Source organism: Plasmodium cynomolgi, chromosome 11 (assembly GCF_000321355.1).
Source record: "Plasmodium cynomolgi strain B DNA, chromosome 11, whole genome shotgun sequence".
NCBI classification, from domain to species: Eukaryota; Apicomplexa; class Aconoidasida; order Haemosporida; family Plasmodiidae; genus Plasmodium; species Plasmodium cynomolgi.
The window spans coordinates 1,402,917-1,416,182 of record NC_020404.1 but is presented as its reverse complement, the minus strand read 5'-3'; the positions used below and the strand labels follow the sequence as shown (position 1 = coordinate 1,416,182).

At 47.1% G+C, this 13,266-nt stretch overlaps 3 protein-coding genes across 3 annotated transcripts; 1 reads left to right on the top strand and 2 right to left on the bottom strand.

The window, feature by feature from the left end:
- Positions 1–236: 236 nt before the first annotated feature.
- On the bottom strand, positions 237–4,074 carry PCYB_114130 (hypothetical protein; the record flags this gene model as incomplete). The annotated part of the gene is made up of 3 exons (XM_004223292.1): positions 237–557; positions 778–3,300; positions 3,508–4,074. 3 exons carry the CDS (start codon positions 4,072–4,074, stop codon positions 237–239), a joined length of 3,411 nt encoding a protein of 1,136 aa, XP_004223340.1.
- A 1,178-nt stretch (positions 4,075–5,252) lies between these two features.
- Positions 5,253–9,537, bottom strand: PCYB_114120 (hypothetical protein; the record flags this gene model as incomplete). Its single annotated transcript, XM_004223291.1, has 5 exons — positions 5,253–7,465; positions 7,514–7,616; positions 7,976–7,993; positions 8,151–8,763; positions 8,819–9,537. The coding sequence occupies 3 exons, from the start codon at positions 9,535–9,537 to the stop codon at positions 7,976–7,978; spliced, it is 1,350 nt and encodes a 449-aa protein (XP_004223339.1). The 3' UTR covers positions 5,253–7,465; positions 7,514–7,616.
- A 1,850-nt stretch (positions 9,538–11,387) lies between these two features.
- PCYB_114110 (Pyridoxal kinase) lies at positions 11,388–13,016 on the top strand (the record flags this gene model as incomplete). Its single annotated transcript, XM_004223290.1, has 4 exons — positions 11,388–11,619; positions 12,091–12,530; positions 12,759–12,804; positions 12,931–13,016. The coding sequence occupies 4 exons, from the start codon at positions 11,388–11,390 to the stop codon at positions 13,014–13,016; spliced, it is 804 nt and encodes a 267-aa protein (XP_004223338.1).
- Positions 13,017–13,266: the final 250 nt, after the last annotated feature.

Here is a 13,266-nt window from a genome sequence, read left to right as displayed (position 1 = left end):
TTGTATGTATTGAGTGTAATTTCTCCATGGGGGTGGGGCGAACGGGGAGGAGTCCACCCGTCCATCCGTCTATCCGTCAATCCGTCCACCTGTCCACCCGTCCATCCGCCCGTCCGTCCTTCGTAGGAGTCATTGTCCCACGGCTCCCCCGTGTGGCTCCTCACTGGTGGCCTTTTTTTATACCCATACTAACCGACGCGTCCTCCCTCCGTTTGTGCCATCCTCGTTGGGCTATCTTAAGACGCGCCCCAATTCATGTACAACTTCATCGCACCAAGGAGCTCCTCCGAAATGTCATTTCGCATCGAGATGATGTCCTCCACATCGCTGGCACTCAAGTTGTTCTTGTTTTCCTCGTAGAAATCTTTGAAGTCCTGCAAATCGTTTATGTTCAGTAATTCGCAAATTTCCAGCAGCTTGGCGAACTCCTTCTTCACGTTGATGCTGGTGAGGGATGTGAAGAACAGCATGAGGTTTCTGATGTCGTTGTCTAATTGGACGCAACCGTACAGGCTAAATTTCTTCGTGCGCACGATTCGCTCGATGTATTTGCAGATCTATAAGGGGGTTGCAGGTGGTGGGGGGGCACATCGCGCATGAATGTGTGCGTGGGGGGCGTACCAACAAATGGAGCGCGCACGCACATCAGTGTGCGAGCCAGTGTATGCACCAGTGTATGCACCAATGTATGTACCGATGTATTCACACACGTATATACGCTTCATGCACGTTTTATGCACGCTTCGTGCACGCTTCATGCACGCTTCATCTACGCACCTTCTCCGCCAGCAAACCAACGCATATTTGAAAGATATTCTGGTTGAAGTATAGCGAAATGTGGTAGGCGATCAGCTTCATCCGGCTGACCAAGCCGTTAATGTAGGGGTCGTTGAGCTGGTAGTAGGCGTACTGCTCACTCGTTATATCAAAGTTGACGCTCTCGATGATGACCAGCTGCCCAATAAAATGCACCTTCAAAATGTTCAACAGATTTTTACAATTTTCGATACTCAGCTTTTCGAAGTCGCTAAGTAGGTTGTCGTAATTGGCAAACGAGTTGGTAAACATGAGGAGGTAATTCTGCGTTTCCTTTTGCGTCTCCCTTTCCGTTCGCCTATCCCTTTCCGTTCGCCTATCCCTTTCCGTTTGCCTCTTTTTTTGCTTCCCCTTTTCTTTCTTTTTCCTTTTATCCTTTAAAAATTTGTCCACAAAATAATCGTGGATGAACAGCTTGAAGTTTTGTATGTACTGGTGGCATGAGTCTATGTTGTTCACGCAGTGGGGGTAGCTGAACTTGGAGTTGATGGTTTGGCTGTCCATGTTTTTTCTGTCGGACAGAGGGTTGAAGAGGCTCTCATAGTGCTCCGCCGTCAGGTACTCGTAGATGCCACTGCCCTTGCCACTGCCCTTGCCACTGCTCTTCCCATTGCCACTGCTGTGGCCCTTCGCCTCGCCGCCTCGCGAGGGGTGGTCTCCACGTGCCGCGTTATTACGGCCAGCAGTCCCACGTGCCACGTTATCACCACCACCCCGTATAACACTATTACGGCCACCACTTCCACTTGCAAGTTCGTTACGGCCTGCCCCCCCCTCCGGCGCTTCACTCCGCACATAGCTAAGCGAACTAACCAAGTTCTGCGCCAGGGCCACGGTGCGATTGTTCCCCTGTCCCTCATCCACGTAATTCGTCTCATCGATACTGCCAAGCAAAGCCCTAAAGGAAAAAGGCTTCAAATTAGCAACATCGTGAATAAACGCGCCGTATATACTTTTGCTCGTTTTCAAATTCTCACTCAGGTAGCTTCTCAAAGTACCCCCAATAAACAAAATAATGTGATTCACCAAAACACACATAGTGTTAATATCATTCATGTTTATACTCCTGCACACAGATTTTTGAAAAATAAAAAATGCATCGTCCAGCAAAGTGGAAGTATACTCATTACTGTTGCTACAATTCATTATTATATTTTCTAAATTTACCATATTCTCGTAAAAATCTCTTACATCCTTTCCCTTGATTTTCTCATCATCTATCAATGACAACATAATGTCATCCGTCAAAACGAATGCTTTATCGATGCAGTGCTTCGTAAACAATATCTCATAATCGATATATGAACATAGGCAATCTTGTATACATTTTACATAAGGTAAATTTTTAAACAAGCCTGACTGTTCAGAAAAAATATCTTTATTTATGTAGCTAGCCAAAATGAACAAATCATTCAATTTTCTAAATTTTTCTTCTCCCAATTGATGTAAAAATTTTTTTATGTTTTGAAAATGATAACACAGTAAGGATAACATCTCCACGTTTTTGTCCAATTTGGTTAACTCATTATAGTTATCGATCTGTAGGAGCTGTGTCTGACTACAGAAACTTGAGCATATTGCTTCTACGACTTTATTAAAGAGTAGCTCCACCTTTCTGTTGTAAATAATGTAAACTAGATGATCTCCCAGTAGCTTCTCCAAAAAGGCGTTGTGTCTGTAGAGACAGGTGTAGGTCCCTTTGATGCACTCCACGTATACGCTATCTTCTGTGCTCACTACTTTCCGGGTTAGTAGGTCTAGCTGTTTGTCCACTTCCTGCTCGACCAGCTTCATGGCCACACGGCACACAAATAGGTATTCCCCGAAGTGGAGCAGCTGATCCTCCAAGGAAACGCAAGTGGGGGCTCCTCCCCCATGGTGCTTGTCACCGCGGTCGCTACTGTGACTTCCCACCCCGCTCGCTTCATCGTGACTGCTCACCTCATCGTGACTGCTCACCTCATCGTGACTGCTCACCTCATCGTGACTGCCCACCCCGCTCGCCTCATCGTGACTACTCACCTCATCGTGACTGCTCACCCCGCTCACCTCATCGTGACTGCCCACCCCGCTCGCCTCATCGCGGCTTTTCTCATCGGATCCCTTAACGCCCCCCTCAGAAGAGTCCCTTTTCTTCTCCCTCTGCTCATTCTGCTTCTTCTTATCCCCCCGACTGCGAAAAATACTCAAGTACAGTCCTACCTTCGTCCTAACCCCATCCACGTCCTTCAACTTTATGCACTCACAGATTTCTTCCTCGATGAGACCCTTTACATGGTCGTAGTACGCGTTCAACAATTTTATATTCTCTTCATCTGTCTGACATATCTGTGCATACGCCTGTACGTGTGCATGCGAGTGGGGATGTGCATCGTTATGCTGTTCGGGGTGATCCTCTGACAGCTGTCTTTCCCTCTGCTGGACATAGTTTATTATGTCGCTTTCAATGACCGCGTCTTCGCTGCTCAGGAGGGCGGCTGCCCCCTTGGTGTGGTAGGCATGGCCTAGGGCACTTCCCCCACTTGGGCCGCTTCCCCCACTTGGGCCGCTTCCCCCACTTGGGCCGCTTCCCCCATTTGGGCTGCTTCCCCCACTTGGGCCGCTTCCCCCATTTGGGCTGCTTCCCCCGTTTGGAATGCTCCCCACGCGCAGCAGCCCGGACCGACCATATCTATACAGGCACCTCCTTACATGCAAAAACTGGTTCAGCGGCTCGATGGCGTCCAGGTAATTCCTCCTCACACAGCCCTCCACCTGCCTTATATAATCCTGCAGCTGAATTTTTAACATAGTATATTCGTACGATGAGTTAACATTCGATATGGTCTTATATATCCTTTCCATTTGCGAAAAAGCATCATAGTTACACTTCTCCCTAAGGGAGTTGTTAATTTTATTGATCTTCTGCTTAAACAGCAAGTGCTTCTTCACCTGTGTGTTTATGTTGTCGATGTTACTTACGAGGTTCTCCTTCTCCTTCTGCTGATTCAGCTTTATTTTTAGGTCGCATTTGTTCCTCAGGATGTCCAGCTTTTCGATGTACTGGTTGATTCTTTTTATGTGTGATTCTTCATCCCTCTCGACATCGTGTCCTTGCGAATCGTGGGATCCACACGAGCTACATGAGTCAAAGGTGTCCTCGTCCGGGTCACTCAGCTTGCCGCTATCGAGATGGCCTCTCCATTGGCTCCCCCCGAGATGCTCTCCCCATTCGTCACTCTCGCTGGACTCCCCGCTCGAAAGCGACTTCCCCGTCATCGTCACTTCAACGGAGCGGCTTCACTGGGCATGGGGCCACGTTTTCCTTCACTAAGCAGGAGGCTTTTCCTAAACCAGTTGCATCGCGGTGACTCTTCCACAAGGAATTCCCCCTTCGTCGTAAGGAGGACCCTCACCGCGCGGGACGTCTTGATCTTTGTAACAAAAAAAAAAGGCAAAATGTGAGAAAAGCACCTGAGGCAACAAAATAATTACCAAAGGTTCACTTAAAAATCGCTGCCATAATGTTATAAGGTCTGCCAAACATTTCTTCCTCTTGGTTCACTTGAGAGGAGGGGGGAAGGGGATCCCGTAAAAATGACCATCCTAACTTGGATGTCACAAACGTCTCGCAGTGCATAAGGCTAGGTGGCCAAAATGGGCCCCCCGTTCATACACGAGATGGTTTTAACGGCATCCGTACCGTACGCGGTCGGGCAGGGAAATTAAAATGAGTGCGTTGCAAAAGTGACACTACTTGCCACAATGGTGTGATAAGATAATGGTGCGTGAGAACTCCTTCGAGAAGTCACCAATTTTCGCCGAAAAAAAACAAAACTGCCTCGCTTTCTGCGGGAAGGAAGCAAACTTGGAGGCCACACCCCAAAATGAGGCAATCGTTTCGCCTGTCCCTTTTTTAACCGCCTGGGGCATTTACCTCCAAAAAAAATGAAGGCCAATGGAAGGGGAAGGTGCCCATCTGAGCTATACATCCAGGACTACCTCTTCACCCACAGGGGATACATTTGGGAGGCTACCTTTTTAAATTAAAGTCCAATGACCCACCTCTACACACGATGAAGTGTCCTGAACAAATGTGTTGCCTTAAAAATGGCTGTTTTTTTTTTTTTTTGTTTCATACAGTTTTGCGCAATTATGGAAAAAGTGGCTCAGAGAAAAGCACCACAAAATGACTAATCGTGGGGAGGGGAAAACTAACAAAGTTTTGTAGAAACATGAAGGATCTCTACCGCATGCCCATTCGTTCCCATTTGCGTGATGCCTATGTTGGCGTTAGCCCACTTTGTGAGGACCCCCTCCCCCGTCCCCCTTTCGTGTGTGGGAAAGTTTCCCATTCGGATGGGTCACAAAAAAAAATGCCTGAACAGGTCAGGTGATAATTTCCCCAAAAATAAAAATCACAAATCTGTGTGTGCATATAATATACCCATTTCATGTTATCCACAAACAAAAAAAGTGGGAAATATAAAAATACAAAAACATGTGCTGTCGTCCAAATTGCCATGCATTATCGAACTTTTGACAATGTCCCTGGCCAGTTTAGTACAATCTTCTTTTGTGAGCATATACCTCTGCATCATTTTGTTTATGTCCCTTTGGGGGGTACTTCCTGCGGTGGTTGTCCACAACTCTGCCGTGTTGTACGTTCGGTACAGCTTCCTCACCTTGGCATACACGGATTTGTTTTTTTTTAAAATGTTTAATACCAAGTGCGGGTTGACATACTCGAAAACGCCGTCTGAGGCAATGATCAGCAAGTGGAAAAAGTTCCTTCGTTCCTTCCAGCATAAATAATTTTCATTCATGGAAACACTTTTGATGTTAATGTAGGGTGCAAACCGCTCGTTTATCTGTACAGCGGAGTTTTCTTTTTTCTTCTCCACCTGGCTGCCAAGCACGTTACTCTGGGGCGCGCCGTCCCTGTAAATTTTTAAACACAATCCAGCGGGGGGAGGTCTCCACTCCGAAGGTTGACGCGGTTTAGGCGGTTTGGGCGGTTTGGGCGGTTTGGGCGGTTTGGGCGGTTTGGGCAGTTTGGGCAGTTCAGGCGGTTTGGGCAGTTTGGGCAGTTCAGGCGGTTTGGGCGGTTTGGGCAGTTTGGGCAGTTCAGGCAGTTTGGGCAGTTCAGGCAGTTTGGGCAGCTTAGGCAGTTTAGGGGACACCTCTGCGCTGCTCACAATGGTGCTACGCTGCAGATTAGCAGCGCGCACCGTGTGGGTTTTCCCCCCCTGGTGGCCCTCCTCCGGAACGTCCAAAAGGACAATCTGCCTGATGGGCCCAATCTTGCCATAGCTACTGAGGAGGTAGCTCCTCCTGCACGCTCCGCAGAACTTGCTCAAGTATAGATAACGAATCATATTGACCAAATTGATGTTGTTCATGTCGTACTTGTACACATTCGAATCGCTGGAAAGGATGAAATGCCCATTGTAGTACTTCCTCTTCAAGTCGTAGTCTCCAATAACTCTGCACGGATGTAGGCACCCATCCACTCTATTATATTTTATTAAATCATAGGAGAGGTTCCCTATGTTTATTTCCCTTCCTCGTTCGCTTAGTAGGTACCCATTAAGCATTTCGATTTGTTTGTTCAAGTGGCTATCCATCTTTGTCTTTTTCAGGTCCGCCTTTTTCTTCGTCTTCTTCACGTTGGGAAGTGCCTCTATCTGTTCTTCGTCCTGCACACCCCTTCGAGATTTGTCTCCAGGGGGTATACTCACGGAAGAGTCCCCATTCTCGTTGTGCCTCTCTCCAGGGTAGTGCCCCTCCCCTGTGCTCACTTGTCGACTCAGTAACTCCTCACACAGGTGCATCTTATACATCCGCAAGTATTCCATGTAACTATTGCAGTTATGTTCGCAGTTCAGCTCGTTGTAAGAAAATGAGTTCTCGTTGATGACGTATGCCTCGTACTCGCGATCATAGTCGCAGTCGCTGCCAACCTCGCGAGCACCGCGCTGCGTCCTCCTCTTGGACTTTCCCCCTCTTCGCTTCTTTCTTCTCTCCCCATTGTCTTCCCTCTCCTCCTCCGTTGGGACCTCTCGATTGTATTCAAACCTGTCCAGGTGAAAAGTCATCAGGGCACACCTGCTATCCCCCGTGTTGTTCACATAAAGATAGTTCCTCCTTAGCAGTATGTTAATAATACAAGAGCCTGCAGAGATGCTACTCTTCTCTATTGCACACTCCTGGTAGTATAAAAAATCCAACAGGGGGTGGAGTATCTTTAGGGAGATATAGACATTGAAGAGAGTGTGAACGAGGAGGTAGTAAAAAACCTTGTGCACATTTTGAATTAGAAAGTGGGAAGCATGCGAATCGCCATGACCGTCGCATATGGTGAACAAATGCATGTCGAAGTTGTGGTCCATCCCTCTGTGTTTAGAAGATCCATCGGAGTGTCCTTCACCCGGTTTCGATTCCTTCGCGGTAATGAATCTCGCGTAGTATTGTTCAAAGAGATACCTTCGCATATGGTCCATCCACCTTTTCCACTCCCTCGATCGCATCATTTTGTGTCTCTTCCGTTTGAGGAAACTTCGACAGAGCTCTCCCTTTCTGTCCCATTCATTCGAGGCATTCTTTCTCGTAAAGCATCTCTCCAACTCATCCTTGCACATTTGCAGCTCCTTCCAGTTTTGGTAAATCTCTACATCGGAATGAGAGAAGAAGTGACACCTCCCCCCCTCGTCCTCACTTCCCTCTTCAGCTAAATGACCCCTTTGTTCATCATCATTTTTGAAATTTTTTCCTAACATTGTCTTTTCCCTCTCTTGGCTAGCTGCAAGTAGGTTGAGCATTTTTTTTTCTGACCTGTTCAGGCAAAATGGATGTTTCAAAAAATAATTCGTCTTCCAAAAATTTAACAAAAAATCGTTTGCCATGTTATCGTATTTTAGCAGATGCCTGCAAGTTTTGCAGCTCGTGAGGTAGTCTGTCAGTGTGCCATAACTGTTTGTCGCGTTTCCATTTGGGGAGGAGTCACCCGGGTGTTTTTTTCCCTCCCCGTGGATGGACTCATGTGTGTGTCCGCTTAAACCGTTAATCTTGTTCACATGCCTAGCAGTGGAGAAGCCAGGAAAATACCCTTCCGCAGTTGCGCCCCTTGCCGCGCTGCCTTTCCCCTCGTAACGCTTATTTCCATTATGGGGAGAAAACCTCACGTAGTTATATTCGTCTGAACTGCTGGAGGAGGTGTAAGCGCTCATCTTGTGGCACGATTTATTCTTTTTTTTCTTCCCCCCCCATTTGGGTACACCGTGGAGGTAGCGCAGGTAACCCCGATGTAACATCCGGCCCTGTTGGGCATTCACATGTTGGCATTTTTTACAAACCTTACAGAAGAACTTATAGTAATGAGAGAATCGCAAATTAGGGTTGTGTGTTTGGTAGAATTCCTCTCCCTGGTCATCTAACATGTGGGCTTTCTCTCTCCACTGGGTTAAGCATTCTAACTGTAATTTTTTGTTCCCCTTTTCCACATCATGTGTGTCCTTATGCATATTTTTTTTTCTCTCTCTTTTTTGTGTAATTCTGTTCCCCTCTTTGTTGTCTCTGCTCCTTTCTTCATAAAAATACCTGCAGATCATGTCGTAGTGGTGAGGGCCAATCGATGGGTTTCCCCCCTCCAGGTGATACAATGGCAGCACGGGTTTTAAGTAAACCTTACAAGTGCCTCCATTTGAACGTTTTGAAGGAGGATACAATTCGTTTCTATGTCTACCGAGTTTAGTCTCCCGAGGAGAGTCATCCCTATTGCGAAGAATCAACGAACGCTTGCAAAACATTTTTAAAACCTCATCGAAGAGACTAAATTTCATTTTTCTGCTTCCCATGAGATGGATCACATGCTCTACCTCCTTTTGTATTTCATAAGAACTGAATGAGGCATGCGAACATGTATCCTCATTATCATGGTACTTTCCCTTCTTGCTGTAAAATCCGTAACTAAAGGTGAACGATTTGTTTGTGTCTTCCTCTCCACTTTTTTTTTTTTTTTAACTCATTTATGGAGACACCCTTGGATGGAATATCCTCCTCTGTGTTTCCCCCCTGGGTGGCCATAAAACAGTTGTAACATTTTTTTCTCCCCAACAGGTAGGTACAATTGGCATAGTTTTTCACCTGAGTTGCTAGGCAATCAGCGATTGTGGAGAGTTTGCCCCCTTTGGGGGAGTCATGTCTCCACTTTTGCTTTTTTTTTTTTTCCTTATGGGGATTCACCAGTTTCTCTTCTAAATGCTGATCAAGGAGACCCTTAAACGCAGCAGCTTTTTTCTTCCCCTTCTGTTGGGAGTCGTCAAATTGGGACAGCTTTCCATCCCTTAATGGGGGGTCACCCAAGGGAATTATCTTCCTATGATTTTGCATCAAATGGTAATACCTGTGAAAGGAATGGTTCATTTTATTGTCCACCTCTGAGGATGTGTCACTTTGATTCTTCACCTTTCCGAACGTATCACTCGAAAGGAATTCGCCCAACTTGGTTGCTGTCCTTCCTACTGAGAAGCAGCACATGGATACATCCTTCCCATGTCTCCTAACCCTAACCCTAACCCTAGCTCGTTTAAATCTCCGTTCATATTTCTTCCCATCTTCTGCAAAGTTTATCTCTACACCTGTCCCGCTTTCTTTTCTCGGGATGAGCAAATTTTTCATATCCGTCTTCCTCAGTAAGATGTCACATCGCTCCTCAAATTCGTCACCCTGGAGGGGATCCATGCCGCTGCTTTTGTGTGGAACGCTGGTGTGCATGTCTCACCTGATGGATGACCTCCATGGGGGAGGGGAGGGACTGCGAACCTCACGGAGTGCACAGGTGGTTGGTCACTCTGAGGGAAAAACTTTGTTCCCACAGAGGGTGGTTCCCACAGAGGATGGATCCCTCTAGGAGTCGCACCCTCAAGCTGACGCGGAAACTACGAGGGGGGGTTGATGGTAAGGCGCAGCTAATTTCCTCCCCCCTTTTGTTCCAACTCGAAGAAGACCACCCGTTTAGCGATTTCTGCACCGCCGGGGGGGGCAACCCTTTTTCAGGTCAATCACACCGTTGGGGGCTTCCTCCAAACGGGCCGCACACTGGGGAGGCTCGCCGGTAGTAGTGGTAGCAGCCGTAGTAGTGGCAGCCGTAGTAGTAGTAGCAGCAGCTGTAGTAGTTGTGGTAATGCTTTTAAGCAGGCAGAAGGAGAAGGAAGACGAACCAAGTGAACATGCTCCCCAAGCTGAAGAAGGATGAACGAACGTGCCGAGGAGGGCTAACTCGAAAAAGTGGAAAACTGGAGATGGAAATTTTTTCTGCCTTTTCCGCCCCCCTCTCTTCTCCCCCTCCTAGGCGTATTTTCTCCCTATTCTCTAAATTGTGAAGTCACAATAAATGGAATGTGAGCACATGGGGGGAGATTTTTTTTCACTTTTGTGTTCTTGCTGGAAGGGGCTTCTCTCCCCTCCGTCGCGCACGCTTCAGCGGCTAACAAGTCGCAGAAGGTGGTAAACTCTGCTACGTGTGTCAAAAGACACAGGAGAGGGCTGCTTTTCCTGGAAGCCCCCCCAAAAAAAAAAAAAATTTGTGTGCACCCGGGTACGTAATTTTACCTTCCATTAGTGCGATGTGCTCGGTTAGGCGGCTAAAGGTTCCGCTTCGGGGAACACCGATAATTATTTTATTTTTTTTCCAAAGAGGGGAACAACGTACGCGTGACGCTCTTACGTACTTGTGTAAAGTCGTAAAGGCATCCTTTTTAAGACGACCTCCCCCTTTTTTTTTTTTTTTAGTGCGTAGAAATGCGCGCGACTTTCTCAGTGTAGCAGGTACCATGGAAGGATTATCATTTTCATTTTTTCTTTCTCTTTCCCGTGGCACTGTTCGAAGATATGCGGCTACCCTCTACGCGCAGTTTTAGCAGCCCAAATGTAGAAGCATTATTTACGTTTGTAAGTACCTACGCATGAGTTTCCCCCTTCAGGATATTCCATGTTTATGCGAATTAGCATCCTCTACATTTTTTTTTTTTTTTTCTTTCTTTTTTTTTTCTTTTTTTTTTCGTATGCCCGTCCTTCACGCAAAAGCGGATCGCACGTATGGTGACTGGGTTGCATCTATAGGGCGGAACAAAAATTTATGTCGCCATTTCTTCGAGAGCGCGTGAAGATGCGACCTATGCCTGGCGTTCATTGGGCACCGCTGCAAATGAGAAAAAATCGGGTTTGATAGGATCGCGGCAAAATGGAACTAAATGCAACTCGCTCCACAGCGTACTGCTCATCGCGATAGCGCTTATTTTGTTCTGCTATTTCGACGTCATTTTTGCGGCATTTTTGAGCAATTTTGCATCTTTTAGCCATCTTTGCGCCATCTTTGTGGCAATTCACTACGCTTTCACTTCATTTCCAGGTCCCCCCAATGGGTAAGCACTGCGCCCGTAGGTAGGCCTACCGTATAGAACACTCCGCAGAACACTCCGCAGAACACCACAAGAGGGGAACTTCCGCCCGAGCGAACCTATGCAAAGGATCTACGCGGGCGCTTATTTCTCCCACTCTTCCCCACCGCTCTCCTTTCCACCCCTTGCACCATGAATCCCAGCGCGAATAGGGAACATATCATTTCCATTCAGTCCCATGTTCTTGATGGGTTTTGCGGAAACAACATCGCTTCCTTCGTGTTGAGGAGGAGGGGGCACGCCCCCAAAATCTTCAACACGGTTCAGTACTACTCCAAGTACAAGCACTTGGGGGTTGAGATGAAGCAAGAGGAAATGAAAATCATTTTGGGCGCACTGAAGGAGGACTTAGCCGCCGCGGGGGGTGGCAACCGCGGCGATGGAAATAGCGGCGATGGAAATAGCGGCTATGGAAACAGCGGCGATGGAAATAGCGTCAACGGAAACAGCGACTATGGAAACCGCGTCAACGGAAACAATGGCGATGGCAACCGCGTCAATGGCAACCGCGTCAATGGCAACCGCGTCAATGGCAACCGCGTCAATGGAAACCGCGTCAATGGCAACCGCGTCAATGGCAACCGCGTCGATGGAAACCACGGAAGTGGCGTGTACTTCCTGACGGGCTACATAAAAACGAAGGAGTGCGTCGATGCGGTGATGAACCACATCTGGGAGCTGAAAAATCAGCACAATGAAAAAAGGGACACGCAAAAGGATCGTCAAGTGGAGGCACCCCTGGCAGTAGAAGAAAAAACGAACGGCCATGTTTCTGAATCGCATAGAGGTAACTCCTGTATGGATGATTCCTCCGTCAGAAAAATACTCAACGTAGATTACCTTTGGATTTGCGACCCAGTAATGGGAGACAACGGCAAGCTATACGTCGATAAGGATGTCGTTTTAGCATACAAAGAGTGCATTCCCTTTGTCGATATCATGACCCCGAATCAGTTCGAGTTAGAGTTACTATGTGACAGGAAAATAAAAAATGAGAGCGATGTAATCACATGTGTCCGTTTTTTACTAAACAGAGGAGTCAAATTAATCGTCGTAACCTCTGTTCAGTATTTGTTCGATAAGGATCACCTCTATCTATATGTTGCCTACCAAAACAGCCAAGGAGAGCTAGTCGCCTATAAGTATAAAATATTCAGGTTCGATTTTGACGTGTGTGGCTCTGGTGATTTGTTCGCAGCCCTGCTACTCTCCTTCCTCATTAGGCACCGCGGAAATGTCCTGCTGATTGTTTCGAAGGTTTTGAACATCGTACACGTAAGGGAGACCCATCGTGGGGAGTGCCACCGCGGGGGAGGGGAAATCAACCGGGAACAAAATCAACCGGGGAATATCAGCCCGTCCCGTTTTCCTCCCCCCTTGCATAAGCAGACAAGCGTTGTCGCGCGCCCCAACCCGCCTGCGCGCATTTTTATATATATCATTTTGTGCATCACTTTTTCATGCGCACACATGGTCCCCCATTTTTTTCTTTCTCCCTTTCAGAATGTGATAAAGAACAGCCTAAGCTCAGGGGAACTGGACATAATAGGTACATCTTTTGCGCCCGACGAGATTGCGCTATCGTGTCGACCGCTTTGCGTCTGCACGAGTGTGCCTACCGTTATGCGCTTCCACGATTGTAACTCCCACCCCCTACTTTCCACCATCCTTTTAGAGAACCAAGATATAATCGCCAGCGACGGGCTTTGTGGCAGCTTCATTAAGGCGGAGCCCGTTTGTGCAACCCATCCCACAACCTAATATGGATCCAACCGTGCCTTTGATTACCCCCTATTTTTTCCCTTTTTTTTTTTTTTTTGTGCAACAGCATGTTGAAAAAAAAAATAACATGTTCATTTTAGCAGCAAAGCGTATTCATTCGTTCGAATTTGTGTGATAAAGTTATCTTTCATTACCCAACGTGGTCAACTCGTTATATGTACGTGGGCACAAATTGGCAAACGTGTCCTTCGATTTAAATCTTCTGTTCATATATTTTTTTTTTTTTTCG